Below are 18,894 nucleotides of genomic sequence, written 5' to 3'. Positions count from 1 at the left end.
CAAGTATTCACTCGTCCATATATTTTTTCCATAAAATTTTTGGGGTTTGATTTGTAGAATACTCGAGTGTCTTGAACCTAGATCTGATGTCAGTTATACCATTTTTTTACTTATCAATTTCTACCTATTACATGTGTTAATGACTTTGGGCTATTTCAGCTGAGAAAAAGTCCTTTTCTTTGTTCCCTTTGTAAGTGCATATATGTTGTAATTCCTCTAGTACAGCTGAAAGGACATACTTTCTAAACTGATGCATTTTGATAACCAGACTGTCATAGACAACATTTCATGGATTGACAGGGGCTTATTCAAGTGAAAAATGTAATGGATTTGGTATAATCTTATCCTACAGTGGATCAGGCAATCTGATACTAATCAGATAAATCCTTCTCCCTTCCTTTTCCATTAATTTTAGCTTGGATTCAGATTTGATATCGATTCCCTATGTGGTTTAATCTTTTTATCTTTCTTTCCTTTTTTTTATTAAAAATGTTGGCAATCGATTGCCTGTGTTCACATCATTTTTACCATTGAAATTGTTGCTAATTGGGTTACCATGATGATAGAGTGTTATTGGAAATTTCTGTTGATCAATTTGTTGTATAAGCCATGTCCCTAATGAGTTTTTCTTCATCCTTGGCAAATATCATATGATAATGAAAGAAGATTAGGATACAAGGAGATTGAAAAACCCATTTAATTGTACGCTTCTAAGAACAGGGTTTCTGAAACAAGTTTTTCCAAATGCCACAACCACAGTTTTTCCGTTATGAAACCGTTCCAGAAACAAATTGACACAAAAACTGAAATTTTTATTTATGACACAAAACATTATTTATAGAACAAAAACGATACCAAACAGAGCCTTAGGTGTTTCACAAGTGTTTGGCATTTTATATTGTCCTCTATTATATATTCATCCCCACTTGGCCACACAAACCATGTCGTCCACGTGTTATTATATCATAACTATATGATGTGTAGTGCACCCCACGCTAGTGGGTGAGTCAAATTTTATTTGTATATTTTGTTAATATTTTTTTATTATTATTTTATTTCTTGCTGCTTTATACTATGGTATTTTTTTTTAATCGTTTTTTGTAGACTGCGTTCGTCTAAAAAACAGATTCTATTAATTTTTTTTTTCACGAGAATAAAAAACAGAATTTACTGTTGGGCTGCGCTTGATACCCATTCAAATAAGGGCCCGTTTGGTATCGTTCTAAAAAAACGTTTCTGGAGTTTTTTCGTTCTATTGGAACGAAAAAACGGAATCTTCTGTTTGGTGCACTTATGGTCCGTTTCTGTTTTTTTGGAACAAAAAGTGAAAAAAAAACTGAAAAAACGAGATTTGACGGAACTCCAAAATGGAGTTCCGTCTTCCCAGTTTCGTTCCATTTTAAAAAAAAAAAAAAAAAAATTTCCCGATAAAAATATGAAATTTTAAAATACTATTTTTTCGTTTAAAAACTACGTTTTGACACAGAAACTGAAATTTTCGTTTTTGAAACGAAACGGCGTTTCTGAAACAGAAACGATACCAAACAGGCCCTAAATGTTTGTCATTTTCATCCAAAAAAAAAAAAATGTTTGTCATTTTTTGCTATATAGGAATAAGAAGACGACATCTAACCTTTGATGTCAACGATTTATTTTTTCGTTTTCCTTCAAACGAATCCGATAAAAAGTTGCACCAAAAAAAAAAAAAAAAAAAAAACGGATAAAAAGAAACATTTTGAAACGCTTTTTTCAGAACGCCCCAAACCTTATTTTTGTTTAAAACTGAAACGTTTCCATTGAAACAGAGGGGTTAAAAATAGAAAAATAGAACTTCATTCCCCATTTTATTCGCCTTCTCTGTTTTTTTTTTCATTCGACCAAGAGGATAGGCGCTCATCTTCAACTGCTCTGCTACTTGTTTACCACAAACCCTAGTTGAAGACGATCTCTGAAACGAGTAGAGGGAGAGAAACAGATAGCCGAAGGGAACATAGCCTGTGGCGGATCGTGTCGACCTCTCAAGTAAGTAGATTCTTCTCCTTCGGTCTTCTTATTCATCCCTGCAACTATTCTTCGTCTTCTACATGTTTGTTTTCAAAAGTCCCTGAATTCTTCGTCCCTTTTTTCGCTAGTCCTTTACTCGCAGACCAAGGGGAAGTGTTGAAGGAATTGAGTTTATGCTGCGTTTGAGCCTCAACCCAATCTCTCTCTCCCCTTGGTTGTTAGATTCGACAGATTGTTATTTGGAGATGTACAGAAATGAGGTATTGAGTGGATCTTGAATGTGATTAATCCCTCGTGTAAATGGCAAATTAATGAGACAACGCGAAGAGGAAAACCGAACGATTTCTTAACTAAGTTGGGCTTATTGAGCTTTCTCCCGTTGATCTTGGCATGCAACGTCGCAGCCATCCTTCATTACAGAAACAGGAAAATTTAGACAAAATCGGAGTTCCATTTTATCAAAAAATCGAAAAAAGAAAATAAGAAACTAAGCAACAGAGACGAGTAACCAGAACTGCCCCATTGGAGCTTTCCTCGCGAGATGGTTGATCTGGCTATCTTGTTTGGGATGGTGATTCTGTATCGGTTAATGTTCTTTGGAATCATAAAGAGTATTGAGAAACTTAAGGCAATCATCAGAGCTGCCCTTGCTGTTCCTCCACAGCAGAAGACACATATCATGTTGGAGGAGTCCACAACTGGAGTTGAAAAGAACTAGTCAGTCAGTTTTGGTATTTTTGTTGTTGTATTAGCTCTATTCTTTATGAACATCTCGTTCAAGTCGAGATATAGGGTTGTATTTTCTTAATCAATGAACCAGCGAAGAGGTGGGTTGTTGTTGAAAAGGGTTCATGTATATGAAATTTTTGTCATTGTTTTGCATTTTGTACTGTCTAGTTCTCTTCTAGGAATAAAAATTTTGTTTGTTGCTGCAACATCACCTGGTTTGCTTTCAAGTTGATTATTTATTTTTATTTTTATTTTTATTTTTTTGCATTGGTTGATGTTTCTGTCTCTCTTCCCTCATAAAATACACTTGTGTGTGCTGCCTGTGTGTTATTTCTTTTTTTATTTGTTCTCCTCTCTCTCTCTCTCTCTCTCTCTCTCTCTCTCTTATATCTTTATTTCCTCATACTTTACTAAATTTCAGTTCTTCTTTCCTGTTCGGGGTCTCACTCTTTCATCTTTACTTAATTTCCTCATCCTTCGCTGCTATTAAACTTCAATTCTTATTCCCTTACTGTTACCTTTGATGTTGTCTTCTTCGATCTTGATTTACCTTTCTAGACTGAAATGGCTTACTGGGTTTTGAAAGCCTCCGGGGAAATGCTCTGTCCTGGGTATGATCTCCATCTTCTAAACACTAACGATGGAATGGAGTATGAAAAGTTCAGTGAAAATAGGAGACTGGCTTACTTTGAACAGCTTGAGGAGAGTTTATTACCAGTAGAAAGAAGCTAGAGAAATCAAAACAATCCTTGAAGATTTTGTTTGTTTTCCTTTAGCAACTCTGAATTTATTTTTAGTTATCCTTTATCTTTTGCATCTTATTAGAAGTGCCCAGAATATCCAATCCTGGTGCTATTACTGGTCAGGTAATTTCTTTGCAGATGATATTGCTCCTATGGCTGGAAGTAGACTTTGGTATCCATGCCTTTAATAGTGTCAAACAAATGTTCAATTTATCCAAGTTTGGTAATTAATGGTCTTTCTATTACTGATTATCTAATACAGAACAAGTTTTGCTGTGTCAAAACCAGAATTTTCCGTTTCTGTGTAAAAAAACTATGTTATAACACATAAAGATGGTGTTTGGTAAATCTATTTCAAAAAACGGTTTCAGAACATGAAAACAACAGCTGAGGCATTTGGTAAAACTTGTTATGAAACAATTTTTGTGTAGATAATCAATAATTACAATAATACTGCTAATTAAAATACTAGCATAAATTGATCATTTTCTTAGTCAATATTAAAGCCATGGATACCAAAGTTACCATCTAACATCTGAACAAATAAGGAAGAAAGTTTCAAATTCTAAAAAAGTAATACATAAATAGCTGTGCTTTGTTCAGGTGAAGTATCTCATCATTCTTTAGTCTTGTTTAAGTCTAAAGAATTGATTGCATTGAGGACGTCTTTCAACATATTCGTTCAATCATTTGACCCTTTAGTTGCCACTTTCAGATATCCTTTAATATATTTGTGTGAAGGATGGTAATGCCGATGTTGATGTTTCCTAACATCACGACAAATGTGATGTATGTTGCATGGAAGAGATATGTGTTTTTTATTTTAACCATACAAACATACTACTGGTAATTTTTATCCATGGCTTTAATATTGACAAAGAAAATGATCAATTTATGCTAGTCTTTTAATTAGTGGTACCATGCTATGATTCTATATGCTATGTTGTGACGTGCTATGCTATCATTTAATTTTTATGCCATGATTCAATACACTTATACTATGCTTTGACATGCTATGCACTATGTTATGATTTAATGCACCATGCTGTGATTTAATGCAATGCACTATGCACTATGTTTTGACTCAATATACAATGCTTATCTGTTATTTCATGGTGATCCCCGGCCATCTTATAGAAAATACGGCTACTCGAACAAAGTTCGGGAGTGGTATGATGAGCTCTGCTTGTCTTCATGGTAGAAAGTGCAGAACATCGGTTTCAACAGTCTTTTTCAACTGGATGTCGACTCACTAAACAGTCTAAACCCATACTAAGTACTAACCCTTCTCTTTCTTGTGTTGTAAGTATTGGTATTGGTCAGTCGTATTGGTATCGGCTTCCCTGCCCGATCTTGGGATGGGAATTGGTATCAGTTGTCAGATAGGTAACCGATCTGGATCACTTGGGTTAAAAACTCATGAAAATGGGGAAAAATGGGAACCACATAAAAAACTTACCTCCTGCCTCGAAGTCCAGGATTGTTTTCTCCCTCTCCACTCCTCAAATCTGCGAAAAACTTGGAAGATCTCATCGTTTTTTGGCAATAAACACTCAATCACCCAAGTCTCAAGACTTCATAATGGGCTCTGCAACCCTAAGATCTCTCTATCCATCAAATAAGGTTTGGAGTCTTTAATTTCTGTTTGTTCCTTCTCCTTTTAAATCTTTAATCTCTGTTTGTTCTTTCTTCCCATTTGGAAATCTTTTTCACTTTGTGATTGTAGATCCCACTGGGTTTCGGTTTTTTGAAGCTAGTAATTTGATTCCTCCATCAATATTGTCTGGGTTTGGTATTTAATCCCTATTTGCAGCCTGTGTAGCATCCAAGAGAGAGAGAGAGAGAGTACCTAACCTGGATCTGAAACTCTTCTTTTTGATTTGGGTCCTGGAAAATGCTTCAAGAGATTCAGATTTGATACGCTTCAATCTCTCAAGCAATGGAAGCTGCCTTTGCTTTTTGACTAGAACATAACGTTCTGATTTAGCCCTCTCTTTAAACCGTATTGGCCTGTATCGGCCAAACACTATCGGTCTTTCCTTTTCTTGTGAAGATTCTTTTTTATTTTCTATTAATTTCTATCCATCCAAACACAGTCTAAGAAAAAAAAATTCCAACCATTCCCCACAAAAACTCCTCGATCCTATACTCTCACAAACATTTCTCCTCGACGTTGCCTGCCAGATTTTATAGCCGGTAATCTTTTCTTTCTTCTCTCTCTCTCGCGTGCATGCGTGCACAAACCCTCTTCTTCTTCTTCCTTCTCTCTTACCAAACTTTTATATCTTCCTCAGACTTGATTTTATGGTACTGGGTCTGGGGTTCATGTAGTAAACTACACATGGATGGTTCCTTGGTTTTATGGGTGGTTGATCAGACTTTTTGTAAAATCCAAAGATTGTGATCTCTCAATTTTCACTCTGATTTTGTAATCATTTTTGAGTGAGTTTTGATTTTGTATAATTTCTGTTTCCAGAGAAATTGAATGATAGGCTCTCAACTGTTTTTCAAGCGTCGCCTCATTTTCTTTCGATTTTCTTCCTTTTTCCTTTTTCTGGCTTAATAGATTAAAATGTTCGATTGTATTCTCCGGGTTTAATGCTTATTGATTTAGTTCTCCAATAGTTTTATGGTTTTTTCTAGTAGACATTTTATTGGTTGGAAAATATCATTCGTGTAATCTGTTTGTACATCTATTTATATTGAATGGTGATGATTCTACTCTAGATACATTGCTGGAATGTATTCTTGTTTGGCTTTTCAAATTATGGCAGAAAATTGCTTGGTCGGAGTTGGCCTTTGGAGTTATGTGGGAGTCATAAGGATGAAAAGGGTGGTTTATAATTCAAAGCTTTCTTGTTCTGGATTTTCTCATGGAGAGAGTAGCTGACCAGCATAAATATACTAGAGCTTAGAAAGCTAAGTCTAGTCTTAGCATCAGAGAGCAGTCTAGTAGTTTAGGAATCCTGTGACTTGGAAGGCATCATGTTGCTATACTGATGGCAGCAGGCTTGACCTATTGTTTTTGGGCTCTTCCCAAGATGGCATGCAAACAGGGGAGGGAATTTTTATTGGTGGTTCTACCGCTAGCGTTTTTCTGAACCTTTTAAATGGTTGAGTTTTATACATTGATGGAGCTAGAAGGCCACAATGAACTGTTCGAGCTTATTAAAACAACTGCTTTCATTTCCTGTGGCAAGTGGTATGACATTCTCATCACTTCATAATGATGATGGTCATGTAACAAGAAGTTTAATGAACTGATTTCTGAAACAGAGCATTGAACTCATTCTTATGCATATCAGCCACAGTTTTGTAGACATTAATTAGAACAGCAATGGTGTTCCCTTGATTTGTCAGTCTTGGTAAGGCCTAATCAAGGTTTCTGATTGGTGGGTTCAGTTTTTTCGGACATAATTTGAACAGCAATATTGAGGCACCCTTGAGAGGTCAGGCTTGGTTAGGCATGCTCAGGGTTTAAGGTTGGTGGGTTCAGTTTTTTCAGATATAATTTGAACAGCAATACTGGGTGTACCCTTTATAGGTTAGGCATGGTGGCCTGAGCAGGATTTAATGTTCATGAGTTGGTGTGTGAGTCATTTATGTTTAGAACTTTGCATTCTTAACTTTTGAGTTCTTTAATAATTTGAATCATTGGGGATCAAGGTTGGAGATTCTCTTTCTCAAGTCTGATTGATTCAGTTAAATCACCTAAGCAGCCTTAAGCATATTTTATTGGATTGGGTTATATATGTGTTGGACCTTTAGTTCAATGGGTTTTCTTTGTAATGGGTCACTTTAATGGGCCTATAATATGGGTAAAATGCTATGTATATGGGATTAATTAGTTATTTCTTTATTTTACTTGTTATTAAGTGTTTTAGTTAGGCTAGATCAGGATTCTATAAGTTCAGCTCTGTTTTGAGTCGATTTCTTTCATTATTTCAGTTTCTTAGTCAATTTAGGTTACCTTATTAGTTAAAAGTTGGGTTAGGCCTTTCATTTTTAGTGCATGAGTCTATTTTTTAGTTTTATATAAGTTTTTATGGGAGGCCAACATTGTATACAAATTTGATTTAATGAAAAGTCTTCACTCCTCTTCTCTATTGAAGAAACCCCTTGTGTGTGATCATGGTAAATTGGTGTCTGATCCAATCAAACACCTTGCGGTGAGAAGCCCGAGTGAATGGTTGTAGTGCTCATGTTCTTGGGCTGATGCAAACTTGTCACTAAACTAGGCTTGTTTTCCTAGGATTAACTGAATGTCTGGTGTTGGGTTGTATACATGTTGGGCCTTTGATCCGTGAGGTTTTCAATATAATAAGCCACTTTTATGGGCCTAAGTAAGGGTAATAAAGTAACATATGGGATTAGCTAGTTAGTTTCTTATTCTTAATTTATTTTGAGTTGTTTTGGGTTGGTTCAATTGAATCAGTTCTATGTTGATTCAACTTAAATTGTCTTTAATTATTTACTTCATTGTCATGAGTCCACATCTAACATAAGTCATAGTATGTTAGGACTTAAAGTTTGACTATGTTTTGTGTTATTTTCCTTTATTATTTCAGTCTCCTAGTTAGTTTAGGTTACCTTGTTAGTTTAGCATTGAGTTAGGCTTTTCCTTTCAGTGTTTGAGTTTATTTTTGAGTATTTTATATAAGTTTGTAAGGGGGCCTAGCGTTGTACACGAATTTAGTAAAGAAATTGTAGCTATTGTTTGCCTCTTCATGTTTGAAGATCCCTTATGTTTGATCAAGGAACCCGCTATGTATGATCAATGTAGGCTGGTGTTTGATCCCATAAAACCACCTCGTGGTGTGAAGCCCAAATGTTATTTTCTGTTGTTCCTATTCCTCCATCACCATCCTTCATTCATTAACATGTAAGTTCAATTTCTAGTTAATTTTCTGCAATTTATCTTGTGGTAAATTCCATTCTAGTTGGAATTATGTAAGCTTTTTTTGGATGGACTCAATTCCAATTTGGTGCAATTCTTACATGCTGATATGGAATTATTTAAGATTTCCTAATCTGCTCTTATTTCTATATGTTACTGTTTACTGTTCTAAGTGCAGAATTAATTGACTATTATTGCTAATCTACAACAACAACTCAGCCTTATCCCAGATAAATGGGGTCGGCTAAACTCTACTTGAGTTTCAGACTCATCGTCATCTGACCATCTGATTTTGATCTATTCACTTTCTCCTTATTCTGGATTTTATTCTCCGAGGAAAGATTCTGCTTTGGTACTGTTATGGTTATTCAATTACAATACTGCATTATGAACTCTTGACTGGGTACAGTGAGTTCTTTAAGTTTTCTACGTATAGCCAGGCTTTTTATTTTTATTTTTAATTGAAACCTGTTTAGTATCTTCAATGATGATTAACGGTGAATTAATGGTTGAGATTTGACCCATTGTCTTGCTAGTGACCACTTAATAGTTGCCCAACTTTGTCTTCCTTCCTTTCGCTGTTGAAATTTGTGGAGATGGTTTCTCTTTGCTCTCGCATTCTCAAAAATGGGGATTTCTATTGAGATCTCTAGTAAGTGATCTTCGTAGTCTCCTAAATTGGTATGGAAGGAATCCCCTCGTCTCTCTCATTATTTTGGCAAGGGTTGAGGTTTCTAAATTTGATAATCTTCTCTTCTTTTTTCCATTTGATGATAATGGGCAATCTTAATTCATTGCACAATTTTCTACACCTGATACAGATGAAGTATAGCTTGTAGCAGATTGGAATTAGGAAAAGATTTCCTTTTCCATTCCTGATATTTGTGTCTAGGATCACTTGGATAATATGCTTCTGGAATTCTACTTTGGCAATGTTATTAAGGTGGTTGTATTGCTGGTTGCAGCGTTACTTCTGCATCTCCAAATCTTGCTGCCACTTTCTGTGATGTCCATTTTTTTTTCCTGTGATTTAACCTTAGGAAACTTTCTGGAGCTGGAGGATTCTATCACCGAACCACCGAGGTGAAACCCTCAGCACATCCAGCCTTGTGCAAGGTGATGCAGATATGGCTGCCCTTACCTGGTTGGACTAGCATGACCGGCTTTGAAAGCCAAGAGCCAAGAAGAACCAGTCCAGCCTAGGGTTTTGGTTCCACAAGGGTTGGCAATAAAATTAGTAGTTATTTAGTATTTTATTTCATGCATTTTATTTTTCATATTTGAATGTTGGAGTTAGGATCTATTTCCTTGCATTGGTTTCCTTTTATGGTTATTTCCTAGTTTAGGCTAGATATTATGTTAGTAGAGTTGCTAATTTAATGTCTTTATTTTCTATATATTGACTGTAGTCGATGGACATGTAGAGAATGATTTGAATGATGAATTAATTATTTTGGGTGAAGTTGGTGATTATGCTTGGTTGTGTGAATTTCCTCTCCTCCCCTGTGTGATTCTTCCCTTCTTCCCTAAGGCCTCTCATCAACTTGGTATCAGAGCCGAAGGATCCTTCCTTCATTCTCTCCCTATTCCCCTTTCTTTCTTACCCAAACTGTCTTACCGTCTCCTTCTTCCCACTGCTTGTATCCAAACAACAGCAGCAGACAAACCAAAAAAAAAAACCTATCTCTATTGCAAAACAGAGGAGGCAGAACCCAAGCCTGCTAGGGTTCGAGTAACAAAAAGAAGACAAGAAAAGGACAGAAGAAGAACAAAAAGAAGAAGAAGCAAGGCGAGAGAAGAGAACAGAAAATAGAAGAAGAAGTAGAAGCATAGAGAGAAGACGAAGGAACAGAGAGACACGAAGAGGCATACCTGGTTTCCGTCGCCGTTGCTCGTCTCAAATCCTGCCGCTATTTGCTCGCAGTCTCCAACGTCTTCAAGGAGCGATACTGTCTTTTGTCGATAATCCAAACCCTAACCCATCGATTTGTTTTCTCTCTTTATAATTTCTCTTTTTTCAGAATTACCCCTCCCAATCTTAATTCCTTTGTCCTCATATTTTCCTTGTTTCCAATTTGACCCTTGCTCCACACATGTCTTCCTTTGTGACTTAAAGTGCACTTTCACTATTTACAATTTTTCCATCCCTGCAAAAAAAAAGAAAAAGAGATGATTACCATTTTGCCATTCTCCTTTAAGTTTTCATCTAATTATTATATTGCCATTACTCTTTGAGTGTTATTCTGTTAATCATCACCATGGTAGCCAATAGTGAAGTTGTTCAACAGTTGAACTCCTATAAGGGAGAAAATGATTCAAAAATTAAAGCTATTATGACAATGATGGAATCCATACAAGCTTCTATTGATCGTTTGGTGGCAGCAGATAGAGGAAAGAGTCCCATTTAATTTGGGGATTCTTCCAACACCGTTTCACAGGATCCACCACCTTCACCACCATATGGTACTAGTAAATATGATGATGGAGCAGAAAGAGCAGCAAGGTTCGATGTCCTTGATTTTTATGGAGACAAAAATCCATAATTGTACCTTAAATGGATTCACAACTTAGAGACATTCTTCAGATGGTATGGGTTGATTAAAGCCCAAAAGATCCTATTTGCAGATGCTAAATTGAAAGGCATGGCCCGAGTCTGGTGGATCAAGCAACAACAACAGAACCGAACCCGAGGCATTGGCTTAGTCACTACTTGGGTTGAAATGCATGAACTCATGAACCGGAGATTCTTACCTTCTGATTACAAGCAACATATGCATCTCATGTTTGCACAATTGAAACAAGATAATTTGACAGTTGAAGAATATGTTGCGAGATTTTATTATTTGGCCCTTCATTCTGATTTTGAGTGGGATGAAGTATTAGTGGCACAATTTCGCAATGGTTTACACCCTCAAATTAGTGCTGCCCTTGCATCTAGTCGACTGCTTACTATGGAAGATGCCGTGCAAGTAGCGTATTAGGTTGAGAAAAGTTTGAAACGCCCATACAATCGGAAAAATTTTGTAGATACTTTTCGTTGAGGTACTGGCTCCATCCTACAACAGCCTCCTACCTAAGAAAGGTCATCTAGAAGACCATAGGCTAGTGCTACATCTATGGCCTCTTCACGACCTAGTTGGCCGTATTCTCCACGACGACATGTTTCTAAAATGTCTTCACGGCCTACTCGTCCATACTCACCCCCTCGGCGTGGTTTAGATAAACCATTGATGCAACAAAATTTACAGTTCGGTGCTACTCATGCCATGGATTTGGACATATCAGTGCTCAATGTTCCAGCCATTTGGTTGCTTTTATTGATAAGGATTCTCTTATACCATATATTCCTGAAGAGCAACTTGGTTCTGATACAGTTGATTTAAGAGAAGAGCGTGCGCCAGGTGAAGTCAATGACACTCTCAGTGATGAAGACCAACATTCTTTTTATGTCATTCGTCATGTGTTGACCACTCAGAAAGCTATTGACAATGAAGATTGGCGCTGCAGTAGTATTTTCCAGACTCATGTGAAGTGCAATGATCAGTTGTTGACCTTGGTCATTGATGGAGGTAGTTGCACTAATGTTGTCTCTGAAGACGTTCTTAAGCTGGGATTGAAGACAGAGTCACATCCAAATCCCTGCAAGGTTGCTTGGGTGAACAACACTAATCTCAAAATCACAAATAAGTGTTTGGTCACATATTCTATTGGTGGATTTAAGGATACAGTCCAATGTAATGTCCTCCCTCTGTTTCCTTTTTGGTCGACCTTGGTTGTTTGACAAGAAAGTACAGCATTGTGGCCATGTCAATACCTATGCTTTCAAGCATGTCAACAAGACTATGAAGTTTCATCCTGCCAAAGATCTCCCTGAAATTAAGCTTAAGAAGATGGTGGGATCATTCCTCATTCAGTGTATTCCTTCAGACGATCTCCTCGGTCCTTTTCCTAACTCGACGGAGTCGAGTTCTTTTCAGAGGAGGAGAGTTAATGCAAATACGGCTGCCCTTACTTGGTTAGACCAGCATGACCGGCTTTGGAAGCAAAGAGGCAAGAAGAACGGGTCCAGCCCAGGGTTTTGGTCCGACAAGGATTGGAAACAAAATTAGTAGTTATTTAGTATTTTATTTCATGCCTTTTATCTTTCAGATTTGAATGTAGGAGTTAGGAGGATCTATTTCTTTGCATTGGTTTCCTTTTATGGTTATTTCCTAGATTAGGCTAGATACTATGTTAGTAGAGTTGCTAATTTCATGTCTTTATTTTCTATATATTGACTGTAGTCGATGGACATGTAGAGAATGATTTGAATGATGAATTAATTATTTTGGGTGAAGTTGGCGATTATGCTTGGTCATGTGAATTTCCTCCCCTCTCCTGTGTGATTCTTCCCTTCTTCTCTAAGACCCCCCATCACAAGGTTACCTCATGCATACAACTTTATGCTGACATGTTTCCCCTTTTAGATTTTCGTATTGATTTCAACTCCTCTTGGTCAGGGTTGAGTTTTCTAATGACATCCATTTGAGCTTGCCAGGTCTGTGGGCTGGAGACTGAATCAGTGATGTTTTAAGGCCCGACCCTGATGTTGTTAGTTCGTCTACCATCCCTTTGTTTTGTATTTCTTCCTACGCCTTCTGTTGCTCCTGGTTTTTTCCTTCCATTCGTAGAGTCCCTTTCCTTTGTTCTGTGGCTCTTTCTGTCTTCTATTGCTCCTGTTTTTGTTCCATTCTTAGCGAATCGTTAGGAGGTGTTAGTGGTTTTGAGTGCTTGATCAACGAGGTCTCTTGCGTACTCTTAGGGTGCTGTTGATTAAATCCTGTAGTACTACCTTCTCCTATTTTGAGCTTCTGGTAGTATGCAGTTCTTAATTTGAATTGATTAAACCATTTGTAATTGGGAGTGAAAGGTATTAATGAGGGGTAAGGATTTGTTGAGTATGGAGTTTCAGGTTATAGCTGCTATTTAGGGGTTGGGAGAACTAAAAATGGGTCTACAAAATGACACGGTGAATCCTCTTACAATAGGTTGAAATGAACGAGGTTATGCCTCCATGAATTGTCGTGAGAAACCCTGGGTTGTATGACTTGGGACTGAACATAGGGGTACTGTGCCTTCACAGAGAGCTCCTCAGGGCTTCTTTCCCGCTTATAGATGAGCTCTCAGTGAACCCCTGGGAGCAGTCATTCTCAATAAAATATAGGGTGCTAAGTTGGTATTCCCTTGGAAGAGAATTCTGACGATGGTTAGTTGTCACTAATTGGCTTTGTTTTTCAACAACCTATTGATTTCCTGAATCTTCTTGCAGTTTCAAGGGCAACACCAGAAATCTTAACACTTACACGATGTCTGGGCTTTTGAGGTTTGGCAACCTTGCACCCAAGATGAAGAACCTGATTGTAGCTGGGAGCTTAACAGGGTTTGTCTTTGGGGTATATTTCTACACTATGAGAGCTGTTGGGGGTACCGATGAGTTGCAGGTGGCCATTGACAAGTTTGAAGGGGAGAAACACAAGAAAGAAGCTGAAACAAGTGTTTCATAAGGTCCTGATCTCCTTTTCCCTATTTCCTGTATTTTGACCCTTGGATTTTTTCTTGCTAGATAAGTGGATTCTAAGTGAGTCTGGTCTATGTTAGATTTGCAAGAGCAAGTTTTTATTCAGTTAAAAGGTGTTGACACCGGTCGTCTAAACGGTCATTGTAAGTTTATGGCTTTTCTAGGCAGAGGACTCTAATGGATAGATAGAATTTGTTATCATTACAAAAATAAATTCAATGCAACTCTTTACTCTTTAGGATTATTTGAAAGCTCAGAATATAAGAATGTGAACTAATTCCATTTGAAATTGAAACACTGATCCCAATAATTCCTTCATAGATCATTAGATTCATTTGTGTAAGATGTTGATCATAATTTATTTTTAGATTAATAGCTATGCACATCATGAATGTTAGTTACGAAATTTTGCCGGGTTGTTGATTAAAAAAAAAAGGTGTACCCGATGTATGAAACTCCTGCATGTGCAAGGACTGGGAGAAACTGATGTTAGGCTAACAATTGCAGAATATTTTTCTGAGAGAAAACTTATGACTAGACCTGCTATGGATTTTAGTGAAATTTACATCTACCTCCCTTTGTGTCGGCTCTTATTACATTCACCCCTTTCACTTAAATCAGTTAAGAGAGGTGTTAATTTATTTTACAAAAAGACATAATTATCTTTTTCCATATACACCCAACAATGAATACCAATCATACCCTTTTCTCACTTGTATGAAAATCTCCAAATTTCCGAAACTCCGAGAAGGAGAAGCCACCGAAACTGCAACTCGACTACACATCGTATACTTCGGAATCGTCCAAGGAGTTCAGTGGGCAGCTTTGACAACACGATCCGCCGGGAGACCATCGACGATCCGAATCTCCAAATATTGGCACTGGCACTTGGGAAGTCACCGTTGGCGTCTTTGTTTGCCACCAGCAATCGACTCCGTGATTTTGCAAAGCTTCTCGATCTGAATTTTGAGTTTGAGCCCTTCTTGGTGCCGATTGAAGAGCTGAACGAATTCGAGCTTCAGAGTTAATTCGGACGAGGTTTTGGCTGTGAACTTCATGCTTCAACTATATAACCCCTTGGAGAGTATGAAGCAAGCTTGAACCGGGTGGGTTTTATTAGCTGGTTTCACATACGCATTGAGGTATTACTCGGTGGTTTTCGAGTCGCTCGAGCCAAGCTTACGAAGAGACTCGGCTCAACGGTTCCAGATCGAGAGAGTACTCCTGGGAGGTTGAGACGAGAATGGATGGAAGAGAAAAAACAGTGGATCATTTTAATGGGAGCCTGTGGTTTTGAATCCGTAGCACTCAGCAATTACGTAGTGACCCAAGCTAAAATTCTACAATGGAACGGCAATTACAGTTCTATGTACGCCTTAATGGAATCCCCACCTGGGTTTCTTTTGCTTGCCTGGAATGATGTCCCCCTTCTTACAGTTTCCTCGTGGCACACGGGTTATTACCTAATATAGGTAGCTTGTTTGCAGGTTCCTTTATTCCTCTGGTGTGGAAGCTTCTACTTTCAGAAAAAATCTTCTATTGCTGTTCTTCTTGGAAATCCTCACTTGGGTTTCTTTCTGGCATAGCTAAGTTGCCATTAAAACCCGTTGGAATTCCTAACTTGAGCGTTGGATGCGCCCCAGAAGTCCTGTTGCGTCATAGAGGATTCAAGTCAGTTTATAATCTGTATCAACTTATCATGGATGATCCAGCCGATATGCTTGATATTGTGACCAATACAATCAACTGTGAAAGCATCAATCATGTATCGATATCAAGAATCACTAATACCAATACATATTGGCCAATGCAGTGGATAAGATAGTGATATCTAAATCCATTGTCATGTGGTAATTTGTTTTGTTTTTAAACTTAATAAATGTTCATATTATCATCCATCAATGGTAGAAAGTGTACTCATTTGTAATCACAAAGATTAAAAATAGTTTGCAAAATCTGTGAATTAAACTCTATCATTAGTCATTACCATTGAAAACTCAAAATGAGAAAACCCTAGGTTATGGAAATTTAATAGGTGACCAATCAAAGGGACCCAAATCTATCCAACAATCAACTTGTCAAATCATCAGCCTACATGACCACATCAATTCTTACTGATTCTTTACTAATCCAAATCCAATTCCAAAGTGGAATCAGCCAGAAATGATTTGAATCCTGATTCCAAGGATCTAAACCTTGCTTGGGGAGGCATGGGAATGCATGAAAGATGACATTTTGTAGAGAGATACAGCTTCTATTTGTTTCATGTAAAAGTGAATGCAATAAGATATACTCCTCAATACCAAATCATGGCCTTGGAATGTCATACCCCTTTGGTCGGATGTTTATAAGTTTTTTTCCATGCCCCATTTTTGTCTCAGATCTACAAATGTATTGGTACTATTATTACGTAATCTAGCCACCGTGGCTATGAACAAACAATTACATAATAGGAAATCTAACCCTAACTTCGATATTTTAAGTTATTTCAATGAATGAATTTTTCTTTTCTGTATAAAAATAAAATAAGACAAGACCTTCAGGCCTCAATATCCATTTTTAAGTATGAAACTGGACTCTGGTTTTGAAATTGCTAACATGGCTAGAGGTATGCACTTGATTATATCTGATTTTTCCCATTCACATAATATATTCAAGATTATCCACTACCAATTGAAATAGTGTTGGTTGTATATTAGTTTAAACAGAGTCTTGGCAGCTGCTCATAGTATGTCCACAAAGGGAATGAGTTTGTAGCTCAATGGGCACTGCCAGCTATAGGTCTAGAGTACGATGCAGGAGGTCATGTGTTTGAACATCCATCGGTCCCTTCTTATCCCCCCCCCCCCCTGCCTATGGCCCCCGGTCTGTTGGCATAGATGATGACTTGGTAGTCAATGACCACCAAAAAGACACAAGAGTATGTCCACAATCTCTAGAATGTAACCACTTCCCACTGAATGGTAACCCAACAAATATACTATTAAGCACAATTGTTAGAACATACACGGGATACATTATATTTGCTTTTGGCATAAATCACGAGGGTTGTGAATTAAGTGGATATGGGATATTAATGGAAATGGGGCCCTTACCAGGTCAGGGTCCCTTGTGAGGTTTAGAAATACATGGAAACCCAAATTCCCTGGTAGAATCAGTGAGTGCCATGCATGCTTTTCATAGGCAGGTTGGGTTATGGAAGAGAAATATTAATAGGTGGAAATGTTATTGCTCTGCCCACCCTTCCCTTGTCATCCCTGGATGTGTTCATATGTTCTTGTACCATTACAATAATTTTTTAAGTCAGTTGACTTGGCAGTTTCATTTTGTCATTATATAGTGGCAGCTAATTGCAAGTCAATAATTTAAAATCTTACATTTGGTATCAATCAACTCGACCATCTGGGTCATATACATTTTTGTTTGTGATACTACCATTGACCCGCCCAAATTACCCCAGCAAACCTCACCCATTCGACATGCCTCATTACTCAAATTAAGGATAATTACAGGGTTCATGCTTCCAAGAATATAGTGAAAATTTAAACTGCCAATAGGCTATGAATCATTTCAACAACTTGGAGGCCCTCAACCGATGAGTCTAAGCAGTGTCACTAAAATGCATCATATACTTCTCTTGTAGCAGTGATTAACCAGTCAAAAATAACTTAAGGAGATTGTCAATATTTATATGTCAACGACGCTTAAAACAGAAGAATATGGCATACTACCTTTAAAGAACAACTAGCAGGAGGTGCAGAGATCTGAACAGAAGGAGATGCAGCCAAAACATGACAAGACAGTGCAAAGCTGTGTAAGAGTGATGGCACACTGATTATTCAACGTGGAACAAGCCTTGATGCAGCACATGCAACAGAAATAATCGGCCAGCTTGCCACAACAGTTTGAAGCTGCGTTTATTAGTATGTCTGCAGGTTCAGAGGAGTCACCTTCTACAAATCCTAGAGGAATGTTCTCAGCCGTTGCCTTCAAGTTACCAAAGCCCAAGCCCAAGCTCCGAAGCAAAATTACTTTGCAGCCTTCGGATTCTAGCGGCCTCTGGAGGTCAATATTGTTCAAGTCCTTAATGACATGGATTTTAAAGAATAATCAAACGGTTAGGCAGAAAACCTCTGGAATCAGATCGACAAAATATTGGCAACCCAACACACTTTAAGTGAAGAATCTCTGCTATTATTTTAGGGAATAAAGGAAAAGTATAACTGACAAAAACCTGCAACCAAAGCGGTCTAAATGATGAGATAAGAAAGAGAAACTGGGCAAACGAGCTGGAGATTTCATATTCGTACTGTAAGATATGTTCGGGCAGTTTCTACTCCTGCCCAAGGGGTCTAAAAAATTTGTAAGGTGAACTCCCAAGCAATATTAGCAAATAACGAATAGAAGTTGCATCCCTCATCCATTGCACTATTGCAACCAAGTGGATGCGGGTTCGAGCTGGGAAACAGCATCTACACGAAGCGGGGGTAATGCTGCGTACATTATGACCCTCCCAAGACCCTGCAGTGCGGGAGCCTCATGCACTGGGTACGCCCTTTAATGGGAAATAATGTAATTGTTGACAAGATAAAGCATATCAAGACATCAATACCCCAAAATCTTAATTCATTTTTCTACTTTCTGAGAGTTATTCATTAAAAAAATAGTATAGATTATAAACACAGACAAACACTTCAATATGTAAGCAAACATGGTCTTAATAGGTAAATTACCTTAAAAAAAAATAAGGCATACAGCACACAATATAGTTTGATAATGAAAATAATTGCTTAGTACAGTTAGAAGCTAAGCATCAGCACGCAACCAAATTGTCCACTCAGGTCTATAGTTTTACTAAAACACCAATTATTAAATAGTCCACATTACTCCAAAACTTTCAATAAAATAGTTTAAAATATAAACTCAGTTGAAGAAAAAAAAAAAAAAAAAAAAAACCCTCAATA

The 18,894-nt window shown here is 37.5% G+C and overlaps 2 protein-coding genes and 1 long non-coding RNA gene across 8 annotated transcripts in view; 1 reads left to right on the top strand and 2 right to left on the bottom strand.

Annotated features, from left to right (window-relative positions):
• Nucleotides 1-1,809: 1,809 nt before the first annotated feature.
• Nucleotides 1,810-14,174, top strand: LOC122070352. 4 transcript variants are annotated; one of them, XM_042634508.1, is made up of 3 exons: nucleotides 1,810-2,022; nucleotides 9,414-9,456; nucleotides 13,682-14,174. In XM_042634508.1, exon 3 carries the CDS (start codon nucleotides 13,719-13,721, stop codon nucleotides 13,914-13,916), a length of 198 nt encoding a protein of 65 aa, XP_042490442.1. In that variant the 5' UTR covers nucleotides 1,810-2,022; nucleotides 9,414-9,456; nucleotides 13,682-13,718; the 3' UTR covers nucleotides 13,917-14,174. The 4 variants fall into 4 exon arrangements, with proteins under 4 accessions (XP_042490442.1, XP_042490437.1, XP_042490428.1 ...); XM_042634503.1 differs by having other exon boundaries at nucleotides 9,414-9,489; XM_042634494.1 differs by lacking the exon at nucleotides 9,414-9,456 and having other exon boundaries at nucleotides 1,820-2,022.
• A 267-nt stretch (nucleotides 14,175-14,441) lies between these two features.
• LOC122070375 lies at nucleotides 14,442-15,816 on the bottom strand. The gene is made up of 2 exons (XR_006137748.1): nucleotides 15,323-15,816; nucleotides 14,442-15,154 (listed from the first exon to the last, which is right to left on the bottom strand). It is a non-coding gene; the product is annotated as an uncharacterized LOC122070375 (long non-coding RNA).
• A 1,646-nt stretch (nucleotides 15,817-17,462) lies between these two features.
• Nucleotides 17,463-18,894, bottom strand: part of LOC122066198 (inter-alpha-trypsin inhibitor heavy chain H3) — a 17,706-nt gene continuing 16,274 nt past the window's right edge. For 2 of the 3 annotated variants that reach the window (XM_042630036.1, XM_042630026.1), the window contains one exon: nucleotides 17,463-18,013. In XM_042630036.1, the coding sequence (XP_042485970.1) occupies nucleotides 17,675-18,013 (339 nt within the window). In that variant the 3' untranslated portion in view covers nucleotides 17,463-17,674. The remainder of the gene's footprint in view (nucleotides 18,014-18,894) is intronic. The other variant, XM_042630031.1, reaches the window with a different exon arrangement.

Source organism: Macadamia integrifolia, chromosome 2, assembly GCF_013358625.1.
Source record: "Macadamia integrifolia cultivar HAES 741 chromosome 2, SCU_Mint_v3, whole genome shotgun sequence".
In the NCBI taxonomy this organism is placed as follows: Eukaryota; Viridiplantae; Streptophyta; class Magnoliopsida; order Proteales; family Proteaceae; genus Macadamia; species Macadamia integrifolia.
The sequence above is the reverse complement of the archived record's forward strand: the minus strand, read 5'-3'. Positions and strand labels throughout refer to the sequence as shown.

Coding starts and splice junctions, on each gene's coding strand:
- LOC122070352 (XM_042634508.1), top strand. CDS start 13,719: ATGTCTGGGCTTTTGAGGTTTGGCAACCTTGCACCCAAGATGAAGAAC.